We start from the raw sequence: 26,377 nt of genomic DNA on the forward strand, positions 1-26,377 counted from the left end.
CTTATTTATAACTTTGTCTAGAAGTTTGTCCAAACATATCTACAGTATCTAGGTGACTTGCTCAGCTACAAACTGTTGCAGTGGGAAATTCTGTTATTTGAGTCCAACATATGAAAAGGAAGAGAAAGCAAAAGGGGATAGATATCAAATTAATAAATCATATATATGCTTTAAAAAGCATTTCTTTATCTTCATTTCTGTCATACAGCTCATTATGGAGTCTGGCCATAAAACAGATTTAAGAGAAAAATTAATAAATAGTACAGTTGCACTCTTAATAGTTGTGATTTTCTGTCTTACTGTGTCCTTTTCACTGGCTGAGTTTCTCTATTGATGCTGACCGCTAAAAGTTGTATGATTAATTTACTGGCAACTTGACTGGTAAGCATATCCCACAAAAGCCTGCCATTACCCCAGATTTTCCAGGAAGGGCTCTAGTCCAGCTATACAGTTCTGACAAGAGCTAGATTCTCTTTGAGCTCCTTTTTGTGTGCTGTGAAGTTGACAACAGCAGCTTGGGTCTCTTGTGTGTCCGTCTTTCCCTGTTATGCTGCACTTATGCATCCATGTTCTCACGTGAAGCATTCGCTGTGTTTTTCTCCATTCCCTTCAATCTTTGGGCAGAGAAACAACTCTGTGAGGGTCTTTCCCCCCTTCCCTATGCCCATCACTTCCACAAGCACAGCAGCCAGTTTGGGTGTGTACATGATGGTCTGTCTATCCACATCATTCCCTCCCCCACTCTGACAAAGCAGCAGCCTCAGGGGCTGAGCTGAAGATGAGGTACTTGGCTGTTTGGTCTGCATTCCCTCAGGAAATAGAGTCCAGATGGGAGCTGGATCATGTTAGCTATACTGAATGTATGGGAGTACAATTCGTGTATATGTATATATACACGTGTGTGTATATATATATATACACGCACACAGTGAGCATTTCTCATCTGAATTATAACATTAAAGCATGGTAAAAGATGTACTGTGTGATGTGAAATAAGCCATAATCTCCTGTTATTTATCTTTGATGCCAATTTTTCCCTGGCTTCTGCTTTTTCATGTTACTGTGGTGGTTACTAATGTCTGGTGTGTCTTGCTGAGTAAACCATTCTGTTTCCCTATAATTCTCATTCCACTTCTGAGCAATTCTTCCCCTGGCCTCCATTACCCCCACGGCTTTAGGGCTCTTCTGCTTTGCGCTATAGTCTCAGTTCATTTTTTGGCCACTGTCACTTTTTGTTTCTTTTCCTTTGTCTTTTGTTTCATCCTCACAAATCCTCTTTACAACGTAGTTTCTGAGCCTCTCACAGTACTCTATAACCTTAGCCTGTAGTCTTACCACATGTGTCATGATCTCCAAGATCTATTGGTTGAAAATTATGATGCACAGTGTGCGGTACAGACAGGGTGCAAGGAGTAAATTGGAGCATTCAGAGTTTTTCTCAGCACCTGAAATCCTAGTAAAGCCATTTATCTTCAATGATTTCTTCATTGCTAAGTCTTGGTACAACTACAGATCTAATGTTTCAGCTGAGCATTTACATTTTCCCTGGGTTTGGACCCTGAAAGTGGTAGCAAGTGACAGCATTAGGTAAACCAATGCTGTCATGCAATATTTATTCATTTGACCCAATGAATAAATATTCTTTCCAATTAGCTTTGGGTAGATTTGAAAACATTTCACTGGGGGTTATTTATTTGTTTGGGATGGGAGTTTAAGGGGTTTTTTAACAGCATGTGGTCTTACAGCCTTGCTTGTATTATCAGAATACCTACTTGTGAATTTTTAGATTTTACTGGACATCTAAAACAATGGAAAGCAGTTTTGTGTTATTAGTACCTACTAATTCACCTTTAAATATTTTAAACATTTATTTGTAACAATTATATAGTGATTGTTTCCATTGAATAAATTATATTTCAATTTTCCAGTAAGCTCTAGATACTTTGTAGTAATCAGCATTTTCAAGCTGTGACTGTGGTGGTCTTAGCTGGACAAGCTTGCTTTGGAAATAAGCCTTTTTTTGTTAATGGGTAGATTCTGTGTCTAGTGAGAGCATAGTATTATTAAACCAATGTGCTGGTGTAACTGCAGAACTAATTAAGTACTTAAAGGGACTTATGAGCACTTGTCAGTTATTTCTGAGCTAAAACTTGGCTGGACTAAGTTTGTTGGACACTGTTCTTCAAAATCTCAGTTCTTTCCTTTAACTGAAGAAAACTTGGGCGGATGGATGTGTTGAACTCAGGTTAGTTTTCAGTTGCAAAAGACTTCAGGGAGCAGAGTTAATGTGACATAAACACAGGGTTGAGGGGGTTGCATTCACAGTTAAGTCTATAGAAGCTAGAATCTGGTCTTTACTGGTCACAGAAAAAAACCCAAAAAAATTACATGTGAAAGAACAGAAATAAGTATATTTAAAAACTCTAGGTAAGCACATGTACTGTATGTTTGCATGAGAATTTCTGAGAGCAAAAATAATCCCATGAGAAGGAATTGATGACTGTTTGGTGAATATTTAAGAAACCAAAGTATGAAACCTGCTACAGAAAGGTTTGGAATTATCCGACCTGGAGAAATGGAATCTCTTTCTAAGCATAAAAAACATGTATTGTCAGCTATACATACAGCCCTTTGAAAGCAACTTTAAAAATTAAGGGTTTTCCTTAAAGTAGACACTTTTCCTTAAAGCAGACCTTTTCCTAGAGATCTTCAGTAATATGGCCTTAGTTACAAACAGGAAAAAATCTGAATGCACAGAATTGGTGAAAGAGCATGAATATAGATTTACTGCTTTCTGCAGAAGGAATGGAAAATGGTAAAGAAAACATTGTTTGAACAGAAGATTTCTAAAGTATCTTGCAAAATGTTATCAAATAAGCTGCTTTTATCATTCTACACAATAAATTTAACTGCTGTCTCAATGACCTTTAGAACCCTACATCCAAATCTTTAAGGAGATCCTGTGGGAATCAGGAGAATAGCAACATCGGAAAGAGATCTGCACTTTTTTGCCCTTTGAATCAGAGGTTCTCGTCTGTTCTTGCAGCTGTATACTGTGACTTGTCCATTGCATTCTATCTTAAATAGAATTGAAAAAACACTGGTAACCATCATGTTCCTTTAGTCAACTGGCAATGATGGTGACCACTCTGAGGAAAAAACAGGCTACTCCATCTTTTTCTCTTATAGCCTTCCGTATTCTTCCAGCACAAGTGTCAGCTTTCATTTTAGAGTAAACTGTCTCTCTGTCCTATGCGGACTGGACTTTTCCTGTCTCTCTAAGTTATGCCTGTCACAACTGTAAAAAATGGAGGTTATCTACACTATGATTGATGTGAAAATAGTGTTACGTAGAAGGAAGTACCTTGATTAAGAATTCCAACATCCAATTGAGTTGAAAGGTCATGGTGTTTCTTTGCTTCTGAGGAGCTCACTTCATCCTCCTTTGCTACCTATTCAGTCATATCTGAATTTATTCCTGAATCTCAGGACAACATATCTGAAGATAAGTATTGCTGTAACTGGAAAAATTCCAAAGAATATTAGTTTCCATTTATTCTTAACCCCCAGCTTTCTTAAGCTATTGCTCCTGTTTATTAAATCATTTTTGTTTAAACTTTATTTTTCCCTGGCTTGGGTACTACTTGTGGCTGTTACAGCTCTTACTGGGGACTTTTTTTGTTTGTTTTTGCACAGCATAACATCTTTTAATTAGGTACATGCACGTGATTATCATAAAATACATATCTGTATCAGCTTTTCTGAAATACGATAAATGCATGTTTGTTCCACTTGAACTTTGAAATCCTTGTTGTGCCCCAGATCTAATCAATTAAAGCTGTGCAAAAGCAGAGATCAAGGATGTAACATGGAGACACACAGATATTAGCCCAAATAACAGTATCCTGACAGTCATTGCATCTGGAAGTCTTAATTTTCAAGATGTTTTTATCCAGTTCTTTTTCTAAAAATGGTATTTGCAGATACCTAAGAATATTGTAAGATGGCAGTGAACTTAACTAAAAGAATTAGTGCACATACTCATCTGTTGAGAAGAGAGGATATTCATAGCATTGTTTTGCTGCTTTTTTGAGTTTGCAGATTTTTCTTTTCAGAGGACTTAATTTTATGACTTTTTTATTTTAAACAGATCTGAATGTCACAAAAACATCTGTGAATGTAAAAGCTAGATACAGTTCTTGCTAGTTGTGAAGACCTTTAACCAGTAGCATTGCATCAACTGGAGAACAGGTCAATACTTTGGATATAATACCTTTTCCAGTCCAGCTTTTTCTTCACATGCTACTTGTTCTTCTCTAGACTTCAGGACTGTGAGGACTGTGCCAGCTTTTTCTACATTCAGGAGCAGTCACTGCTTTAGTAATTTCTTCTTATGATCAGTTCAAAAATACTGCTGGTAAAAACCAGAAATTCAGATAAGATTATGGGTTACTAAATAAGTTGGGTTTTTTTAATTTGATATCAAAATATATGTACATCTTTTGAAAAGAAAATGGTGCTTTTGTATCTATGGTAACCAGTGCAGTGTGAGGCAGAGGGATAACTTGCTCAGGATGGGAAGAAATTGAACAGGAGAATGGAAAGGTAATAATTCTTCCTTTAATGAGTAAAAATGCATTTTTAAACATAAGCTTTATAGGAAAAAAGACCCGTAGTAGTCATGCAGTTTGTAGGTAAGTTGTATTCTTTGTTATCTAATCATTAAGAGGGATCAAACTTGTTCAGAAATATATGTATTACTCATGTCAGTTTTGACCTTATCCAGTGCTGAGGCATGATGATTTTTTTCCAGCTAGTTTCAGGACCTTGAGTGGTAGAAATAATTGAACTTTTGTTACATTTGTTCCATTTACTTCAAGTCATCCTTAGCCAGGTCTGTTCCTCAGGCATTCCCTTAGTTCAGATACATGTAATGGCACTTTACTGCACAGAGCTGAAGCTCCTGCTCTCCACACCATGTATGACAAGACCAGACTTAAGCTGATTTTACTGTGCAGCTGCAGCTTCAAGGCTTGTGACCTGTTACAGTGCTTGTAGTAATTTTGCTCTTACAGTAAAAAAAGTGTGAAGTGGACAGGAATTAGCTGTATTTTTGGAAGACTTTAGTTTTGAAGGAAAAATCAAGTTACTGTTCATTACCTCAGCACCAGAGAATTGATTTGGATTTCTGTGAAACTGAGCCATATTGGCTGCAAACAGGAATTTGCTCTTGGAAGGATAACAACAGCCAGTCTGTTGCCCTTGTTTACACTGTAAAAGGTACATAGGAAAAGAGAGAATAGCATCCAGCATGCTCACTGTGTAATTAAAACATGAAAAGTACTGCTGGTTTGGCCTTCCTTCTAAACAAATGTCAGGGCAAATATTCAAAACTAAGGAGAGCCAAGCCGAGGTTGCAAAAAACTTGCTGTCAAAAATCTCTGTGTGAATTAAAATGACAGTTTTGGCAATTTCCTTGCACTCTTTCTGACCCAAAGAATTCAGACATTTGTGCCTGTATTCAGGCCCCCTCACTGACTTAAATGATGGATATTTTAGAGGTGCTTAAAATCCGTGTGAATTGCAGCCTGATTCTCAAGGCTGTTAGTTTCTCTGCACATTTGTGGTGGTGGTTGTTTGCTTGAGACTAATGCTGTTGATAGCCTGAAATATGCCTTCTCTAGCTGTCTTTTGCTAGCCTAATACTCACAGTATATCTAAAAACTGCATGGCGCAAAGAGTGTATATACAGATACATAAATCAGCTGGCAGATTTTCTGGTTTGATATTATCCCTGGGAGAAGACTGAAAGACAATTCATGTGCCACTGAGGACAGAAATTGTAGGAGATAAATGCATCCAGATAAGGGCTTGTAAGGATGGTGAAAAATATGTGCAAAAACAGCTGAAGGAAGTTTGCTGCCAGGCTGTCTTGACATGGAAACCCTCTCTCAGGATGAAAGGATCTGTGCTTTGGAGGATAGACTTAGTAAAGTCCTACTATTTGTTGCCATTGCCTTGTATTCATTTTGAAATTCAGCCCAGGAATACATGTCTTAAGAGCTAACTTGCTGTGTGGCTATGTATGTATATGTATATATTTATTTATGTACAGTTTTAAAAATGTATATATTTAGAGAAAGAGACTCTGAAATGGGGGTGGCAATAGAGAATCTGAAGGAAAAGTGACATTTCCTTTGCACCTTTTTTTTTCTGTTCCAATTTAAAAAAGTCCCAAAAGAGAAGCTTTCTAAAGGCATTTAAAGAAATTTTGACTGGTGCTCATTTTTATAGTTAATTTTTAAACCAGCTACTTCTTTGCTAAAATACTTATTTGTAAATGTAAATAAAGAGAAGATCATATGTTTTGTAGGCAGGTTGCTCTGGTCTTGGATGACTCTTCTATGCTGACTCTGCAAAGCTCAGGATGATCTGACATTTAACCAGAGATCTGAAAAGTTGTTAGGGAGCCTGCCTCTCCTGTTAAAAGTCACTAGGCATCTCCAGGCCATTGCTAACATATTTCCATACCTAGTTCTTAAACAAAATTCCACAGCTTCCCTACATGACTTGTGCCAGGGTTTAACTATTGCTGTTGTAGGGTGGAAAAAGGAGAGTTCTACATTGTTTGTGTCTAAGCTTGTTCTTCAGGTGATTGTCACTTACCATCATCAATGGACATAGAGAATCATTAAAACCCTGCTATTTTCTGATGTCAGTTCTTGTCTGATTTCTGATGTTCTGTGTTTGATTTGCCCATCTTCATTCTCCTAATTTTCCGACTAAACAAACAAGAATGTTTGTTTGTGTGTGTATGTGTGACATAACTTGTCACAAAAGCTATTTTAAAAGCATGTGAGAGTTTTCTTGTTCTAAAGCTTTCCAGTTTGCTATATTTTTCTTGAAGGGAAGTGGTAAAACTGGATTCAGTGTCTACCAACAAGGCATAAAGGAAAACAGCTAAGTTTCACATCTTCTACTGACATGTCCCAGAATTATATTTCTTTCTCTTTTGAAACAATAGTGTTATGTTCCAAGTTTTAATCTCATAGATTCTCAAGAGATGCTTAATAATTTGGTACTAATTTTCCATTTGCTTTGCTATCATGCTTTGAACATTTTCCTGAATTTCATCATTAGGCCACCTTTAGACAAATTATGAAGATTATTGTAAATGACAGTTTTTACCTACAAATGAATTGCAATCTCTACAAGTTCAGGGTCATCAGTCAATTTAAGAAACAAGCTTTTCTATTTCAGTTTTCCAGTGTTAAGGTTGAAATCCTAAGTAATGAACTTAGTATACAGAGACCTTTGAAAGACCTCATTGGACTATATTCTTCCAGTCTGATAGACAAAGAAATCACTGGTCACTCTGGATAGCTTTTTCAGACTGTTATGCAGCCGTTTAACAGCAGCTTCCGTGGGACTCTGTTTCCCTGATTTACCATGGAACTTGCTGCAGCTCCTGAAGGCTGACTGACAAGCCATAAACTGAAGTATATCAAAGCTACTTCTTGTTGCTTATCTGTATGTCCTTCAGCCTGAGATAAACATGCTGTTTGATATGATTAAATTTTCATTTCCTTATTATCCTACGTTGTTTAGAAACGGACTGTAATATTGTTTTCTTGCATTTAGTAACTTCTTAACCTGTAATTCTCTTGATACTCCTTCTCTTTATAAAATATGTGTTTGTTTAGGGGGTTTTGTTTTCGGAAATAAACAATAATGTTTCAGAAACTGCTTTCACTTGTTACTTGAAATCCACTCCACTAAGCTTATCCATCTTTTCATACACTGGTGTGAGTTATTTGTGTAAACTCTACATTTCACCTTTACAGCCTACTGAGTCCCAAGCATAAGCAGACCTTTTTCTGCTAAAACTGTTTTTATCATTCAAATTTGTACAAATGTGAAATGAAAGCTATTTCTTAATTTATCTCTTGGAGTTTTCAAGGAAGGATGCATATCTCCATTAAAAGCTGGTGCAGGGTAAAGCCAAAGGTGAAGCCAAATTCGAGATTTGCTGCCCTGAAGTTGGTTGATTTTTTTTTTTTTTGGGGGGGGTGGGTGGGTGTGCCTTATCTAAAAAGTGACAAAATTAGGTTCTGTGGCAGTGCTGGCTAGGTGAGTTAAGGACTGGAAGGGGAAGGGAAATACTGTAAGGGGAGAAACAGGTGCCACCTCTCCACTAGCCTTCCAGCAGGTGGTCCAGCCTTCCTGAGGGGTATTGCCTTCCGATCCCCTCTTCCCACATTCTGTCCACTTTCCTTCCTTATATTCTTCTACATTTCCTGTCCCAAATTTCTTGAGTTGTTGAAGCATCTCTTTCTTGAAGAGGCTTTATCCCTTTCCTCTTAGCATTCCCTTGTGTCCCTGTAGATGGGATAGTTTTTCTGATCCCTTCCCCAAAACAGAGTGGAGGAGACTTTCTTTTTGATTTGTGACTGGGATCCCCAGCCAAAAGCTGAGTGAATTTTTCTACTTGGTGATCTTCAGATCAATATTTCTAGGCTGAGGAACATTGTTCTATGTCTCTTTGTGACATTACGCAAATGTCTGCTCTTCTGCTGTCAATTTATGTGAAAATGCAGATCTTTTTACAAGAACGTCACCATTTTCAAATTTTACTCATAGTAACAGAATATGAAATGTTTAGGAATTTAGACAGAAAAGTTTCTGATTACTGTCTTCTCCATATATGCACTTAATTTCTTTTTGGTTTTTGACAGCATATGTGTATTGTTTCATTTTTGCTAATGATAAAACTTACCATTGAAAGCACTTGCTGAAAACTGAAGTTTCTGTAACCATGTTACAGAAACATAATACTGAACAATATCCAAGAAAATTTGTTATCTGCATATGATTCTTTAACATTTTGGTAATGGTAAATAAATTATTAAGTTGTGTACTAGAAATAAATTTACCAGTTACATGGGAGTCTGATTTTTTCAATCTCTGTGAGTCTGTCAATTTATTTAACTCAATTCCATATTTTACAGAAGTCATTTCCACATAGTAGGCTGAGCCCTATTAATTCGATGAAGGTGGAAAAAAACCCATAAACCAATATTGAACCAATATCAGTAATTTAAACAATAATGTGTGACTTCACTGAAGCAATGGGGTGTGCTACATGTTTCAAATATGATATTTCTTCACAACTGTGGTAAGAACAACCGATCTCTGGTAGAAATCACCCTTGTTGGCCATTTCCAGCAATAAAGCCCTTATAGCATTACCGAGAAGTGTTAAATATTAGTGCAGCCTGGAAAAGTAAAATTTCCTGTATTGTTTCAGAAGATAGAAGTAAGAGTTCCTGAAAGTGCAATCATAACTTTTAGGCTGGTAAGAGGGGTAGCTTAACTCTGTGAATTCAAAGTGCTAAGTGGTTGCTATTCTACTGGGAAACCTTGCTGCTGCAAACTGCTTTACAGGGGTGATTTTATTTTTTGCCAGTGTAACCTAGACTCTGGGAAAGGCTCTTCTCTCAGAAATATTTAGTGTTGCCTTACGGGTATGTGTTCTCAGAGATATGAAGAAGAAACATGAAATTATGCATTGTGTGTTGCAAAGTTGCAACAAGGAATTAGTTGCTAAATAATGTAAGAAATTAATAATTAGCTTCCTTGCCTAACATCTTTCTGATCTTTATTCATCTGGTACTTCATAGGAACCTAGTTTGTCTTCCATCCCCACTTATCTAGTCATGCTTTCTCTTCTGTGCATCCTCCCCCTTTGCCTTATTGCCACTGCTCCTCAGTTTCATCTCTGTGTGTGTGGTGTTTGCAGTCACAGCCAAGCCTGAGCCCTATTTTAACTAAGGTGCAAATAAAGCGTAGTTTTATCTTTGTACTTAAACTAACCATTTAATCAATTATGTGAATTAGTAGGGACAGCATAGTAAGAAATATGTCAGACCTTTAATTTCAAAGACAGAATGTTGTTTCTTCACTAATAGCTGTGATTTCAGAAAAATTCCTAAATACCGATGATTTCAGGAAAGCTCATGAATTTTTTTTGTACTGTTTTGCAGGGGATTTCCAAAGAAAACAGGCAGAACTGCTAGAATAGCATCAGATGAAGAGATTCAAGGGTCAAAAGATGCCGTTATTCAGGATCTGGAAAGAAAACTTCGCTTCAAGGAAGACCTTTTGAACAACGGGCAACCGGTATAAAAACAAAAAATACCCTGGGGCATGGCACTGGGCACCCTGAGTAGTTTCTCAGATATGTGGCATATAAAATACTAGTTATAGATTGATTTTTATGTATTTATCATTTTTAATTTCCAAAACTACATTTCTGTCCATTTTGGTCTATCATTCCTTCTCCTGTTTGACAACTTCACTTGGATTTAATAAAGCAATGGAAGTCTCCCAGATGGTGAATATGCATAAGAAGCTCACACAGTCTGTACCTCAAGGGCTTTTTGAGCCTCAAAGGCCATTTGCTTTTGACTGTTTATCACTGAGTGGATGAACATACATAGGTCTTGTTCAGTCCAGGCTCATTATACCTTATGCCCAGACACTAGACAAGGAGTGAAAGGCAGAGGTAGTAACTGGACATCAGAGGAGGACAAGGCAGTTCATCGTGAGAAACAACCGAGTAGGAATCAGGCATCATTAGATTCTGCAGTTGCAGGGCTTCTTCTGACCAACAGAATAAGAAATAGCCTGTAGTACTAACTGAAAGACTTTATCAAAAGTTAACGACCTGCTTAAGGAGTCAATAAATGAGGTAAAATGAGCATAACAAGCAATGGAACTGTACAGATATAAAGATCTCTGTTCATTTTTGCTCACTTTAAGTTACGCATAAAAGATAAAAGACCAAATTCTTCCTGCTTAGGGTTGATGAGAAGCAACTTTCCTAGGAATTTTTTACAGTTATTAAGACATTGTGTTTGAAACAGGAGTTTGTTTTAGGAGAAAAGTAATTTTAAAAATGTAGACTGTCACCCCTCTTTTTTGTCAATGAAATGTTTTCAAAAGCATCTGAATGCCTTGGGACACCTTTGCCTAACTGAAAGGAAGTGTGTGTGCTTTGGGTTTCTCAGGACCATGTTCAGAAGTTTGCTAAGTTTGCTGCCAGGTCTGAGATGTGAACTATGGTGGTGAAGTTCAGCACAGCCTATTGAGTCAGACTATCTAGTCAACAATTGCCGGATTCCAGTTCTTAATAAGGTCAATGGAGTGAAGTAGGGAGAATATTCAGAGTTGATTGATGCTTCTGTACTTACCTTTCTCCATTGACTGCACAGGGTTTGGCAGTTTTCTGTAGCAGTTAAGCAGAAACACTGTCAGAGTGTATTAGTTCCTGTTTTTTCAAAGGAGGTGGGCTGACAATGACTGTCAATGCCTGTTTTGGAAAGTGAGAGAGATGTTTGGGCCTGGGCAAATGAATGGAATGTCCTGAGAATGCCCACATGGCCCAAGGTAAAAAAAAATAGACCAACTGTGATCAGATGATGTGAGATCTTGAACTCGGTAAACTCTGGTTTAGTGCTTGCCTTGAGGCTTTAGTCTTGGGGGAATTCTCTATGTGTAATCATGGCTGTGAGCACTTAGAATCATTGCAGAAGAGATTTAAGTGAAGAAAAGTTCATGATTTTCTTAGACACTTGTAACCAAGGCAATATTGTTACATAGTTTTCATGAGTTCCAGCCTGCTGTTTTAGCTACAATGTGACAGACTAAAAAAATTGAGTTTTTTTAAAAATGCAAGAGTTAACTGGATGTAATGTTTTACAATTTCAATTCTTCATTCAATTTTCTCTTTAAATGAGGTGTTTCACCATGAAAGGAGTTTCTCTTTCATAAACAGGCATTTTTTGCAATGTTGATTTGTAAGAAAGTGTCTAAGCATCTGAAATGAGACATGGAATGTAGAAAGAAAACAAATAATGAAATAATTAAATTAGGCATTAAGGTTTACTTTTAACTCACTTTACCTTCTGAGTGTAAATTGTATTTTATATGCTGTCTCCTTAATTTTCAAAAGAATCAGAAGAAATAGAAATGAAAAAGTCTTAATGTATTTTTCTGCAAAGCTGTTATATTTTTGACAAAATATTCAAGTAGAGTAGAATCTCCTTATCATTTTTGGCAGAGTTTTCTGCCTTGTGGTTCTAATGTAAAAACTGAGCAGAATGACTAGCAGTGAGATTTGGGTTTATTTGACATGCACTCCTTTGATGGCCATGCTGATTTAAGCAGTTCCTGTTGCTCATTCCTGCCCAAGTTTCTGGCACAAGGCTGGAAACAAATGGCAGAGTCAGGGCAAGGGTTGCTTAAGCCAGAAGAGCCACTTGTAATGCAAAAAAAATGCATTGCAAACTGTGGTAGAAAATTCCTTTTAGAAACGTATTGCTGCTCTCTTTTATTAACATTACCGTAAGTAACATTACTGTGTACTTCTTTGTAGTTCTTAACTTTCATTTTATTTTCCCCTCCCCCTCATCTCCTTTCTATTTTTTTTTTCAGAGATTGACATATGAGGAAAAAATGGCTCGTCGATTGCTGGGAGCAGACAGTGCTGCAACTGTCTTCAATATACAAGAACCAGAGGAAGATCCTGCTATACAGGTGCCCCATAACTGCAATTTCATAAGAAAAAATCCTCTAGATGTTTCTTTTTTACAGGTTATGATTGTCATCAAAATAAAGTCCTACATAAGACAACAAATATACACAAGATAGGACGATTATTGATTACAGAAGTCATATCTTATATATTAGTGAAATAAACTGGATGATCACATGCTTATTGCTCAGTTTTTCCATAATGTTGAGACTTCTCAAATGTCTGCTCTCTGCTTTAAACTCTTCTGTTTATCCTATTCTGTCCTGATCTTTAAGTCTCTCAAAGCAGAAGTACATCTACTATCTTGAAACTATCTTCTCTTTATTTGTGTAATATGCACTTTTTGGATGCAGACGAAAACCACAACAGAAAGGCTGCTTGAAAGGCCAGGTACACGTTCTCCATTGTTCAGATGCCAGAGCTGCTATTCAGAAACATGCTTATAGTACCACATAAAGTACCTTCTCCTGATAAAAAACTCTGAGGAGCTGCCATGGATATCTCTTGGTCTCCTTTCTGTCTCTTGAACCATTTTTTCTACCCTTGCAGGAAGCTCGCTCTGTTGGTGCTTCCCTAGTGAGTCCTGTGGATATTCAAAAGGTTAACATTTTCACCTTTTTCTGTCCTTTTGTCTGTTGATTGTTTATCTCTGTCGTCTTTGCCCTTTCCCTTCTACTGTTCCTTGTTAATAACAAGAGGTCACATAGCATTAATAGGTGTGAAGATTTGGGCTGCACTCCCTTCAGGATGTTCAAGTTGTTCTAGTAGCCTAACTGTGTGAGTGCAGGCAGTTTAACAGCAATCATCATGTGCTGTGCTGTCTTTCTGCTGTAACGTTAACATACACTGACACTAACTGGGATGTTTGCTTCTTGGTTTACTTCTAATGTAAACTTTCAGAGAAAAGAGAAATCTTAAAAATATCTGTGGTTTACTAAGGTATTTCTCTGTTCCTCCATTTTTTGCCATTATTGAGGGTTATGATTAGTGTTGAAACTGATCACTAGAAAGACTACACATCATTCTCAGACCACAGGCAGGAAGAGAGGATGGGTATGTGAAAGAAGACTGCATGAGATGCATGTTCTCTCTTAAATATAATAAGGCCAAAGGGGATTTGAAAGTGTGTCTGAATTTCTGCTGACTGAGAAGAGCATTGACTAAATTTTTTTTCCTGCTTTTGAGCTTTTTTACATCCTGGTAATTATCATTGTTATCACTAATATTCCAAGCAGAACTTCTGTATTGTACAGGAGACAGTTCAAGAAAGTAAATAACAGTGTATATCACAGTAACTTTCCCCAACACCTGAATAGCAAATTCAAACCAGTGGTAGTGTTTTACACTGCGTGAAACTTTCTGCTCTTTCTCTATCTTCAATACTGTTGAAGATAGATTTTATTTTAAAGGAAGAAGTGATATTCTTTGGCCAAATGGACTATGGCAACAGAGGTAAAGGGAGTCAACTATCACGGACAGCCAGTGTTGCCATTTTCTCTTCTTTTTTTCCTCATTTTTACAGGCAACTGTAAACAAAATAATTTTAGCCTTGTGGTTCAGACTCTGGTACAGTTCTATGCAAATACCAGATGTGAACCATATGGGTTTCTGGCCATCTGGAAACAAAACCCACCCTAAATCTGTCTGTACCCTCAAGGAAATATTAGTGTGTTTCTTTTGTCTTTATGAACTGCTTCAGAATACTTTTATTCTTATAGGATTTTTTTAAAAATGGAAAAAAAGCAACCAGTGACTTTCCTTTCCCTTATAAATTAGGCCTTAAGACAACATGAAATATAGTTTTTGCCTCATACCAGATGTCTTGATTGTTTCATAGGGAAGTTATGGGACGCATGGATTACACTGTTTTTCTTCAACAAGTTACAGTTTCCTTTTGTATGTAAAAACTTAATGGATTGTTAAAGATCAGTAAAATAAAACCCCCAAACGTTAGGAACACATCTTGCTGAGCAATGTGTTGAAGTTGGGCACTGATATCTACCTTTCTTGTTTGACAGGAATATAAAGTCTCCAGCTTCGAGCAAAGACTGATCAGTGAAATCGAATACAGGCTGGAGCGATCTCCTGTGGAAGAATCAGATGATGAAGTGCAATATGGAGATGAACATATAGATAACAGTATGTCACCATATTTTGAGATAAAGCTGAAGCACTACAAAATCTTCGAGGGAATGCCAGTCACATTTACATGCAAAGTGACAGGAAATCCAAAGCCAAAGGTAAGAAAAGAGGGTAAATATTTATAGAAATGCTCCAAAGAGTTCTGTGTTGGTACTTTACCATCAGGCTCTGGACCTTATGGGCTGTATCTTACAGGAAAAGGAGTCATTCACACTTGACAAGAAAGACTCCTATCTGATGTAAACTAAGAAATCTCTTACCATCTCTGGAGTTATTTAGATTTATGTTAGTAAAAAATCCTACTATGAGGCTTCTGCTCTCAGTTACTCCTTTCTGAGACTTCTATTTTACTTGGAAGTAATACCTCTGTCACCTCCAGGACACATCTGCACTACAGAATTCAGTCCAATGCTAGAAAGACCCATGTGAGCTGGCACGTTAGTACCAAAAGCCGCCCCATCTCGCTCACATGGGTAATTAGCTCAGGCACGGCAACATGCTAATGCAGAAATATGTTGGTTCTAGTTGGGAGCCAGCATGATATCTCTGCATTCTTCAGCATCTACACACGCTAACAAGGCTAAATTTTATTGGAATTCACAAGAAGGCGTAATGAAATACCACAAGCTCTCATATATCCCAACAGCAAGATGAGACATGATGGTGAGGTTTTAATGATGAGCTTCTGAGGGAGGGTTGGGCTTGGGAAGTAGTTCCTTGTAGAAAATGTGAAAGTACCATGATGTCGGTAGTCTAGAAGAATGCCTTTCTTGTGTAGGTCGTGTATAACCATTTTAACAATTGCTTGGCAATCAACTGACTCATTAGGCAGCAGGGAAACGGCAGCAGCTTCTTCAACTCCCTTGCCAAAGCCAGTGTATTCCCCATGAGGTCCTTGCAGCTCTTACAGTGACCTCTTGTGGACAGGAGCTCTTGTCTTCTTAGACAAGATCAAAGATGCCTTATCTGTTACACAAGGTCTTCACAGCAGTAGTCACATCCAAATCTCTCATCTAGTGTAAGTTTAACAGGTATTTAGGATTTTGAACAGATATAAATGCAAATGACTTTACATGTCCAATGATATATGTGTACAATACTGTACAAAATCTTAAAAAAAAAAAGAACTTTACCAGGTAGCAGAGAAAGAACAGAGAACTAGGGCTACATCTACATTAACAAGTAGTGCAGACCAGAAGAAGTAACTCTGTAGAATGATATATCCATCCCTGTACACATTTCAGGAGATTTTACTTCAGGCTAGCTCTAATCTCATCCCGCAGACTGAAGCAGATGCAGCACATTAGATGTGTTCTTGGAGCACATTTTCTGGCTCTGTTTCATCTGAAAGGAATCCAGCCCTGTGCTCCAAGACCGCAACATGATGTGAACCACTGCAAAGTAAGTGGGCTTGATCACTATACTTAAATCAAAAAGCACTCCTGCTTTAACTGAAGACACATGCTGAGATTAGCCCAGTCTGACTGAAACCAACCCTTGATGTCCAGCATTACTTCTGAGATGGCCATAACTGCGAGTCTGTTGTACTGAATAGGATGGAAGACAAATGAGTCTGTTGATGACAGAGGTGTGGTGTGTGCAGAGGTAATCTTTTTGCCTGAGGCATATGACTAAGTTGGTAGATGACCTGTTATGAGTCAGTCTTAGTCAACTTTGCCATTCCCTAATTTTCACAGTTTCCAATTAAGGTGTAGTTGCTCTGTCTGATTTAAGACAGATGAAAGAGGATATCTCCTTTCCCTCACTGAGGCAATAGGGATTGCACAGCCAAGAAACCGCATTCTTGGTGCTTCCTCTAAAGCACAACATTATAGAGGTGCATCTGATGTGAATGCACCGTGATTCAGCCATGGTGTTCTGTGTTCCTGCAGTGTCAAACATGCACTTTAAGAAATGATTTGCTCTTGACCTGGAACTATGACCCTTTATTCCATTTACTTGCAGATGCTTTATGCAGTTTGTTTAGTTTTGGATAGGCTCAATTTCAGTCCTATTGTTTGGCTGCTTGTTAGCTGAGCTTTGCAAATGTCAAAGCTGTGTCTTCTCCTTAGCTGCCAGAGCATGCCAAGACAGCAATTCTGAAATGCTGGATAGCTGAGGGCTGCCCTTATGCTGTCATTTGTGAAGCTGGAAGTGTTGCCCCTGAATAAATTCTTTACTTTGGCAAATGAAGCACTGGAAATAATTTACTAACTTGAAGCTCCTCCCTTCTAAGTATTCTGTCAGGTCTGCCAAGGAATGGCTTTGCGAAGGACTGTAGTGTTTCTAAAATCTGGCATTCATTACAAGGAATTTTCTAAGTGGGGTTATTGGCTTGATTATTTTTCCCCTGAACATGCTATGTAAATTGAACACTGATGTGTAAATTCTGTCTTCATAAGTATGATTTTTTAAATGTGAGTCTACGTAAAACTATTTTCTCATTTAAATGAGAAACCTGTGGTGCTACAGGAGAGATGGTGGAATATTTCTTCTTAAGGAATATTTCTTTTCAGAATTAGGACAATGCCATACAAGAGGTTATCACGGAATATGCTATATCACAGAATATTCTGAATTGTAAGGGACCCACAAGGATCTTAAGTGAATGGCCCATAAGGGGACGAACCCACAACTTTGGCATTATTTGCACCATGCTCTAACCAACTGAGCTGATCTGTTACACAAATCTCATACTGCTCGCTCTTCACATGGCTGAATATAATTCTTGGTGGTTAAAAATGCCTGTGCTGCCTGAGATCAAAACCACTTTTGTACTGTGCATTCCATTGTATTTCTAGTCACTACACGTTGGTTTCTGAGAGTCTGGGCAAAGAAAAGCAATCCAGATGCAGTGTTCAGTGCTTGCGTAGTTTAATGGTACATTTATGAAAAGGTATCCTAGAAAGAAAATAATTCACTGCAAGGCCATTGTCTCCCGCAGTGGTACTGTTTTACTTATTAACTCCATGTCAGATAAAGGTAATATTAAGAATTTACTGCTCATAAGGGATGCCAATGCCTTTAATCTAACTTGAAATAAGTATCGAACAACATATACATGTTGGATGTTTGGATAACTGATTCAGTTAATATTTGCATGTGTTTCCATGTAATAATTTCTGGCATGTCTCCTGACATTTCTAAGTGCATTGTTATTAAATAATTACTACTTAATGCAGTACATTTCCAAGCAACATTATGACACACATAAAGCATGCAAGTTAAAACTCATTTTTTGCAGCTATGTTGCTTTAGCACCCATTAGCTTGTGTACATAAGTGATCAAATATCTTTTGCATCTCTAGTAAGTGCTCTGTCAGCAGATGAGAAGACATGACTAAATCTTTTGTTAGGACCACAGAGTCTCTGCAAGGCTGCTGACAGACAAAATGGGAAACAAGTAAAACCAGCTATTGAGGAAATGAAATCATTTCAAGTTACACATAATGCCTGTTAATATAAAAATCATACAGAGTAATAAATTTTAAGGGAAATTTCCACTCATTCCCTCAAAGAACCCCTCTTTTTTGTGAAATTTAAAAGTATACCCTTGACTTTTCCCCCAAGCGAGTGGATTTCAAGCTTTGAAATGTTGGCACTTATGAAGAACCCAGCATATTAAACTCTATCAGGAATGGAACTGTGCTTTCTTTTGTCATTTTGTTTTTACTAGGAAACCAGCACCCTTTCCTCACTCTTAAGACCTAAATTCTCACTTCAAGAATGGGATCGAGGAAAATGTGTATTTTTCTCATGCTAAATAGTCCCAGCAGTCACAGGACCAGGACAAATGCAGTTGTTGTACGAGTTGACCTTAAAAAAATGGTGCAGATATCTGCACAAGTGTCTGAAATGCTGAACACCAACTGATGCTATGGCATAGTACAGGTTTCAGAAATTGCAAGTAAATATTGTGCTACTTAACAGGGGTTTGGCAACTGACTACAGCCTTCCTAGTATATCTCAGATATGCCTGTGCGTGTGTTCATGTATACACAACATTTTACTTTTGATTCCATCAGATTTCAGTTTCAGATTCTACATTATTATTATAATATAGCAAAAAAATTATGAAAGCTAGCTCAAAATATTTTGTTTTTTGCTTCAAGTTTGAGACATTGAAACCACATTTTTTTGGTGTAATTCATGGATTACTGTATTACTCTGCATGCGTCATTTTTTTGGCTCAATGAAAGTAGGTCTTGGGTCAGCCAGAGAATAAAATTATGTATCAAAAGGAATGGAAAATAACCTCTGTTTGATAGATAACGTAACTGTTCTGTACAGCTTGGAATTGTGCTGGTGTTGGCGCACAGTGATTAAAGGCTATTTATGTGCTGACTTGCTTTGAAGTATTTCATATTACTTTGCAAAGTTGTCCACCTCACTGGATGCCTGTCACATCGGGGTGACACTGTTTCAGTCGTGTCGTTATGCTGAGCTGGCCCGTTCCCACGCTGAGCTGTTGCTGCCGGCGTGAGCGGCTGAATCCTCGCTGGGTTTTGCTCCAGTGCACTCAGCATAACGGGTGCTCCAACAGTGAGATCATTGCTGCTGTTTCATTTGTAGTTTAATTAATTAAGCCTATAATTACTGTGGTCGATGTTTCTATTTTCTGAAAAGAGAGCAGTAGCATTCTTAAGTTTTTTCTGCAACTTCTTCAGATTTAAGTGAAAAAAAATTAAAATTAGTACTCTTTTCTGAAATAGAACTTTTCTCTGTAATGACATTTGTTTTCAGTTCTTCAGTGTTCAACTGCTGTTCTGCCCTCGGGATGGGCACCCGTAAATTTTGTCAGTAAATGTTCACACTGCCTTCTTTCTCTCGGAACAACTGCTAATCTGTAACTGTTAGTGAAAGTGGCTCTTGGAGCGTGGCTCTGCACTTTCATTACTTGATCAAACCGGTTTTCTTTTAATATTTACCAGAGAGTTTTTCAGCAGTTAAGATTCGTTAGTGCTATTAATTGAGAAATTATAACAATGAGCACCCACCTCTTACCAGCTGTGCCTTGTTTTTAACCTGCAGATTTATTGGTTTAAAGATGGGAAGCAAATTTCTAAACGAAGTGATCACTACCGAATTCAAAGAGAACCTGATGGAACTTGCTCACTGCATACTGCAGCCTCCACCCTGGATGATGATGGGAATTACACTATTATGGCTGCTAACCCACAGGTAAATGAAGGTTTGGCTCCAGAGCAAACATCCTTCTGGACATAAATCTTCAGAAAACTATCTCGTCTTACATATGCATGAGTTAATTAAATGATGAAGTCACTGTAAAGTATGCAAGTTAGATTTCTGTTTTCATCTTGCATCAGTAGGGTGGGACCTTTCTATCTGCAAGAGATTAGCAAATCAACAGTGAGACGGTCAAAAACTACACGATCCCAGCTATGGGGAAGAAAACTGGAATGCTTTATTGAACACTTGACCACTTTTTAAGGTTTCAGGGAGACACATGCTAATAGGTAGGAAGGGTTATGGTAATTTCAGGAATTTATGGAGGGAAGACAGCAGGGGATTACAACACAATCTGATAACATTCATTCTAGACTCTTTCCTTATGTTAAGGCAGGAGACAGCTTATCTTCAAGTTGAGCATTACCAAGACTTCCTCTGTTCTTGGTGATGGAATTTCTCTCAGCCTTTGTTGACCGAGGTTTGCTGTTTAAGATTTCTAGCTCTTTTTGCTGTAAACTGGATTTCAGATTCCCACAAAACAGCAGGGTTTTATTCCTATGGCTTGAGGTTTCAGAGGGGAGAGGTGTTGTTTTTTAATTACTCTTCCACTAGTTATTTCAGATGATAACATCTCAGTATCCTAAGTGAGAGTGGATAGCACATATACATAAATGGAAAAAGAAAACCAATTTACCAGCAGAAGTAACTCAATCCTGCAATTTAGTTTTTCCTTTGTTGACCCTACTCACTGACCGAGGCCGTTTTTTAACTAAGTGCAGGTATATCACACTGCAACATGTTTACATTAGGCAGATTGCAATTCTGTAAGGCAAAAAAATCTAGCACTGTTATGTAGCTGAGAGGTCTCCTGTGTTGACCTTAAACATTGTTTTTCTGAAACACAGAGCGTTACTGGTTTGGTAATGTCGTTTGTTGTTCTCAGATGCAGTACAAGAGCTGAGATATACAGCAGAAACCCACTGTGTGTTGGACATAGCTAAAATTACAGGTCACACATCCTATTGAAGTAACTTTTTCAATTCACTTTTCCTGCACCATAGCAGGTTGAGGAGATGTGAGAAACCAAAGCAGTAACACAACTTTTGGGATGTAACAAATTATTTTCTTGACTAGTGCCAAAGATCTTGCCAAGACCAGGCCTGCAAGCAGGATCACACTGTAGAATAACAAACTGTATCACTGAGACAGAGTTTAATCTAAGCAGGAGTGTTGTGCTCTGTTATGCATGTTGCTAAGCTACTTAGCATGACATTGCCATTTTTGCCTTGCTCTTCTGCTTGTCAGTCCTGGTCACACTGCAGTGGGCTTGGGAATATAAAGGGTTGAAGACACATGCAACCCACAAATAGCAGTTTTGGCTAGATTCTTTCTACAATGTGCAGTGCTTAAATCTAGGTAGTTTAAATATGATTTCTACATATATAAGTGCAAGAAAAAATGATATAGCACAAGGCCATGGAATTGTTCAAGCTGGGAGCTTTTACACATAGATGACCAATTGTTACAATACTTGGTATCATTTAAACAGTGGAAATTAACAGCAGGTTTAAAAATATATACATGCTCAAGGTAAGAAGTGATTCCTGTTCATCTTCCTTTAAGCGTTGTGTTAGTGCAGGCACAGAGTTTCCCTGTGTAGTGTTACTGTGATCCAAAGTCTTGGAGAACTCTGTGAACAAACTGCCTTTGTGTTTGGGCACTGTACTCTCTCTCTGAATATATACAGCCTACTTTTGAGCATTTGTTATTCTGGCTAATGCTCATTCACTGACATAACTGACTTAGGTTACCAGTTCTGGTCATTGACAGCACTACTTTCTTTGTGGGTTTTCAGATGTACTAAAATGAACTGGATTTGTGTGGTTCCTAGCCTGGGGATTGAAAAAGCAGTTTTGTTAAACAATAAAATTCTGTGCTTGTGCTTTTTTCCCCCTTCTTGGCGAAGAACCAGAAGCATCCTCCTCTGGCTCCCCTAAACAAAACATCTGTGTTTCACCAAGCCCATTCTATTCTTTTTTTTACAGAGTAATTCCCAAGCAAACATACTTATCTCTTCTATTATGTACTTGCTTTTACTATGCATTTAACAGTACAATGGAGGAAAACAAGGCCTGTGAGTTAACGTACTAGCCTCTCACACTCAAAGATCTGAATTCCAATTCTTTTAAGTCATCCTGAGTGGAAATAATTTTGGCATAGCCTTCTCAATTATAATGGAAAGTTGTCCACATCTCAAAACTATCAGAAACTTAGGCAAATTTGACAACCTTTCCTTAAGGAACTAGATACATATATGTAAGGGAGTCCACATCATGACTCTGATGGACTGGTAGATACTTGCAAGGCTGTTGCTGTGTTTTGGTCCTTGCTATTGAAACAACCAAAGTACAAAGCAAAAGGCATAGTCTCAGCTGATAGAAATTGGGTTTACTAAAGCAAAGGATTCAGTTCATTAAAGCTCTGCAAGTTCATGCCACCTCATGGTCTGGACTGATATAAAAGGATCTATGTGTGTAAAATGACTTGTTGACAGACCCTGGCGCTCGGCTGTGCTAGTTAACGAGCCCCATTGCCCGCTATGTCAAGCACAGCGACCTGGAATTAAGGTTCTGACACACCACTGGGGTTTGGTGTAAAATTTGCCATAGAACTTAATCCAGAGTAAACAGACCTTGGGCCTAGACAAATACAAAACCTTCCCTGGTTTAGGCCTTTAGTTACAGGTCACATCCCTTAACTGGGCTCTTTCCATGAACTGTATGGACTGAAGCTGAGTTCTTATTTTCACCTTCTTTCTTTTTATATCCCATTCCCTCCACTTCTTTGCACTATGTACCCACAGTCCTCAGGCTGGAGTTCCCTTAGTTTCTAGGACATCATCTCATTAATTACTTCCTACTCATTGCTTCTCTCCCCTTCATCCCATGACTTTTCCAAATCTTTGTTTTCCTGCTTAATCTTTCATATTCAAACTTCTTACTGCCCTTTGTGTTTCCTTTTGTGATGCCATCATGTATTGAGATATGCAGAAATTATCCCCAAATATGTGTATTCATCACCTGCCAGAAAAAATATTAATATGCAGTAGTGCCCAAAATAGAAATGCATTTGTTCCAGATGTCTTTTAATGGTCTTGTAAAACAAGGTGGGGGGGGGGGGGGGGAGCTTTTACTTAAGGAATTGCTGTGGTTTATTTTAATGCAAGGATTTTTCTTGTGGACTAAATGGGTCACAGGAATAGAAGCAGGACACAGACTTCATTTCTAATGGTCCAGAAGTAACACGAGTCACTGCTATTTGAAGGCTGCTTGTGAGCCCAGTGCCATTGGTTTTGGTGGGCTTTGGCCATTTGTTAAATAACAGCTATTTGCGACCCTTAAATTACTGTGACAGAAGTGTCGCTTTTATGCTGACAGACTTGAGTGTGGAGCTCGCAGCTTAAGAGTTGAAATACACTGTAAAGTTGATGTGGATGTTGCCTTACTACTACCAGTCCAGAGGACAGAGCTGTTATTAGGATCACCAGAGGCTTTTGCCCCTTACAGGGTGAATTCCGGAGAGTCCTGAATATTGGCATTCCTGGCTTCAGGCAGGCTCATCTTAAATGTGTTATGATAGTGCTTGTGGTGGACAACCTGTCTTCTAAAACACAAAGTAAAAATAAAAAGGGGACCAAATACACCAGAGCCTATGTTTAATTTATCATTCACTGAAAATACCCTTAGGTGACTGAACTATGGTCAATGTCCATCAGCACAGCTGTGTGCTTCCTTCAATTCCCCAAACCAGGCTTGCTTTGCAGAGAGGACCTGTTAAGTACTTGTCAGATTCCTTTGGTTTTTACATTAATGGGTTTTTTTGAGCTGTGGGTCCATCAGATCAAATAGATCAATCCACTTTGGAGGCAGCAGCTCTTGTTAACTGCCAGCACTCACCATATGCCATTTTTCAAGGCCTCTGAGTGTTTTTGTCATTCTGTCCACTTGCCATACACAGAGAAACCTCAATCAATAACTTCATCAATGTACCGTTTTAAGGACTTCCTTATACTAACAATCTTTTTTTTTTAAAAAAAAGTTCCAGGCAGAAGTTTTTAACCATGATAACCATTAACTATAATACGATTATAGTCACAGTCATTCCAGTCTGTTCTGTGTTAGACTGGAAGCCGATAAAACAGGTGGGCAAAAAACTAGAACAGATCAGGTTGAACAATAATTGTTACATGTTTTAAGTCTTTTAATATTTCTCCTCTCCATCATCATAACAGGGCAGAGTAAGTTGCACAGGCAGGCTGATGGTTCAAGCTGTGAATCAAAGAGGCCGCAGTCCTTGGTCACCTTCAGGTCAGCCTCATATAAGAAGGTATTCAATGCTTTTTTTCTTTTTAATAATATGAGTTTTGCAAAATAACTGTGGTATGATAAAGAATGTGAAGTAAGCAGATAACTTAAAAGTATGGCATTCAGGAAGAAATGTGACCTGTGCTGTTTGAAAATTTCTGCAGAGCTTGCAGACTCATAAGTATAAGCAACCTCTGAAATGACATGACTTTTAAGTATCTTTAATTTTGCTTGTCTACTGCTCCTTTCTTTGTGGTGTTCACTAGTTACTCCATATTTCAAATTACACCATCAGCTGTTGGGAAGGACCTTTCCACTTAGTCTTTTGTAAAACATTTCACCTGATTAGGATTCTACCAGGAACATGTACCTTCTGCAGCTTCTATTAAGTACTCATTTAAAGGAGCAGGGGAAATAACAGCATGCCAAAGAGGTTTATCCAATTTGCACTAGAAATATTTTAGTATTTCAGTATTTAATATTTCATTTCAGGTTCTTATAAGGAATTATGAGTCAGAAATAAAGTATTAAACTTATCTTTGGTGAGTTTACAATTATTCACATATGAAAATTTGGTTTATGTTTTTGGACCATATAAGGGAATTTTCCCTTCAAACAATTTTTTTTCATTACTCAAAGCATTTATGAGGCTCTTTAGCATAGCTTAGAGAGCTTAAGATGATACAAAAAAATTCATTCTGGTTACCCAATCAGAACGGCTTTCAAGAGAGTATGAGGGCCCATTCTGCTGTAATGAGGCACATGCTTTGCTTAATGGTCACAACAGGCACAGAATCTCTGTATTGCCCTGCTGTAATACACTGAGTACATGCAATTACACAGTCAGTACACAAATGAAAGGATTTCTGTAACAGTAAGTACTGAAGTACTGTCAGTGTGTAGTCTAGAGCTGCTGTATGCAAAACAGGCTCTCTTCCTCCCTCTGATAACTAGAAAGTATTAGAAAGTGAAGGTTGTTTAAAGGATCTTGTCAGTCTTATTCCTGCATGGAACAAATTGAGCTTCCCACAGCGTTGAAAGCATTTCCCAGCATTTTGCTGAGTCAGCCTACCAACTTCTCCAACGTGTCATCTTTAGGCCTGTTAAGCCCAAAGGTCAGAGTGCTTATGGAAGGGAATATCTCTCCAGGGCTGCATTGGGAGAACAGCACAGAAAAGGCTGGGTCCATCTGGCATAGCTTCTCCAGTCACTAAGGCACGTGGCACCTGCAAATAATGGGTAGAAATGAAGTCTCTGTTAATCTCTGAAGGGAAAAGCTTCTGTGAATAATCAGGTTTCAGCTGAGTTTCAACTCAGCGCACACAGGGTGAGAAAGGGCAAAGACGTTTAAAAACAGGAATGGGCAACAGAAATGTAGGTAGGGGTGAGAGCGGCAAGGAGCTGCCACTCCTGCAGCCTCCTGGAGAACAAAATGTGTGTCTCTCTCTGTGATGGATGGAACTCTGGGGTAGAGCCTCTTTTTAATCTCTCCAAATGCAATCCAAGTCTGAGGCTGCTTATGGCTGGTATTTTACTTTCTAATGGAGACAGGCACTCAAGCAGCCACTATTGCTTTGGGTTGGGTGTTTGGGTGTCCAGTAGAGCAATGAATTATAAATAAGGGCTTTCCATACAGCAGTTTAATTAAATTTGGGCAGTCATCAGGTATTCTTATTTCCTGTAAAATTACCATATGTGAAGGGCTCATCCTGTTATCTTTGCTCTGGAACAGCTGTTTCTGTAAGCATTCAGCACAACACTATTTCTGTTCAGGGACAGTTCTCACTACTCCCACCACCTAGTTCACCAGAGGGTGATGAAATGGGAGCATGTAAAACCTTCAACTTCCATCACAGCCTTTTCCATGTGATATACCAAAATACTGTGCTCAACCCCACTGTGATATTTGTCACATCTGTTGCTGTGAACTTTTGATAAGTAATATTCCTGTGGCATTACAAGACTATTTCCATTTCCTTTTCTGCTTGAGAGCAACAAATTATTTTTTTAATTACAATGTAATTATTAGCTTAAAGAACTTTATGACTTGCAACACTGTTGACAGGCATTTTCCTGGAGTATATTTA

General features: G+C 38.2%; 2 protein-coding genes across 4 annotated transcripts in view; one reads left to right on the forward strand and one right to left on the reverse strand.

Annotated features, from left to right (window-relative positions):
• Nucleotides 1-26,377, forward strand: part of PALLD (palladin, cytoskeletal associated protein) — a 200,464-nt gene that overhangs the window by 165,512 nt on the left and 8,575 nt on the right. For 2 of the 3 annotated variants that reach the window (XM_071556213.1, XM_071556215.1), the window contains 6 exons: nt 10,043-10,178; nt 12,495-12,596; nt 13,144-13,194; nt 14,613-14,834; nt 19,768-19,917; nt 24,218-24,312. In XM_071556213.1, the coding sequence (XP_071412314.1) occupies nt 10,043-10,178; nt 12,495-12,596; nt 13,144-13,194; nt 14,613-14,834; nt 19,768-19,917; nt 24,218-24,312 (756 nt within the window). The remainder of the gene's footprint in view (nt 1-10,042; nt 10,179-12,494; nt 12,597-13,143; nt 13,195-14,612; nt 14,835-19,767; nt 19,918-24,217; nt 24,313-26,377) is intronic. The other variant, XM_071556214.1, reaches the window with a different exon arrangement.
• The window catches only part of CBR4 (carbonyl reductase 4), a 30,824-nt gene continuing 28,522 nt past the window's right edge, over nt 24,076-26,377 (reverse strand). The window contains exon 8 of the transcript XR_011697908.1: nt 24,076-25,516. The gene's annotated coding sequence lies outside the window, so the exon portion shown is untranslated. The remainder of the gene's footprint in view (nt 25,517-26,377) is intronic.

The sequence above is a fragment of the Pithys albifrons genome, chromosome 5 (genome assembly GCF_047495875.1).
Source record: "Pithys albifrons albifrons isolate INPA30051 chromosome 5, PitAlb_v1, whole genome shotgun sequence".
Classification (NCBI taxonomy): domain Eukaryota; kingdom Metazoa; phylum Chordata; class Aves; order Passeriformes; family Thamnophilidae; genus Pithys; species Pithys albifrons.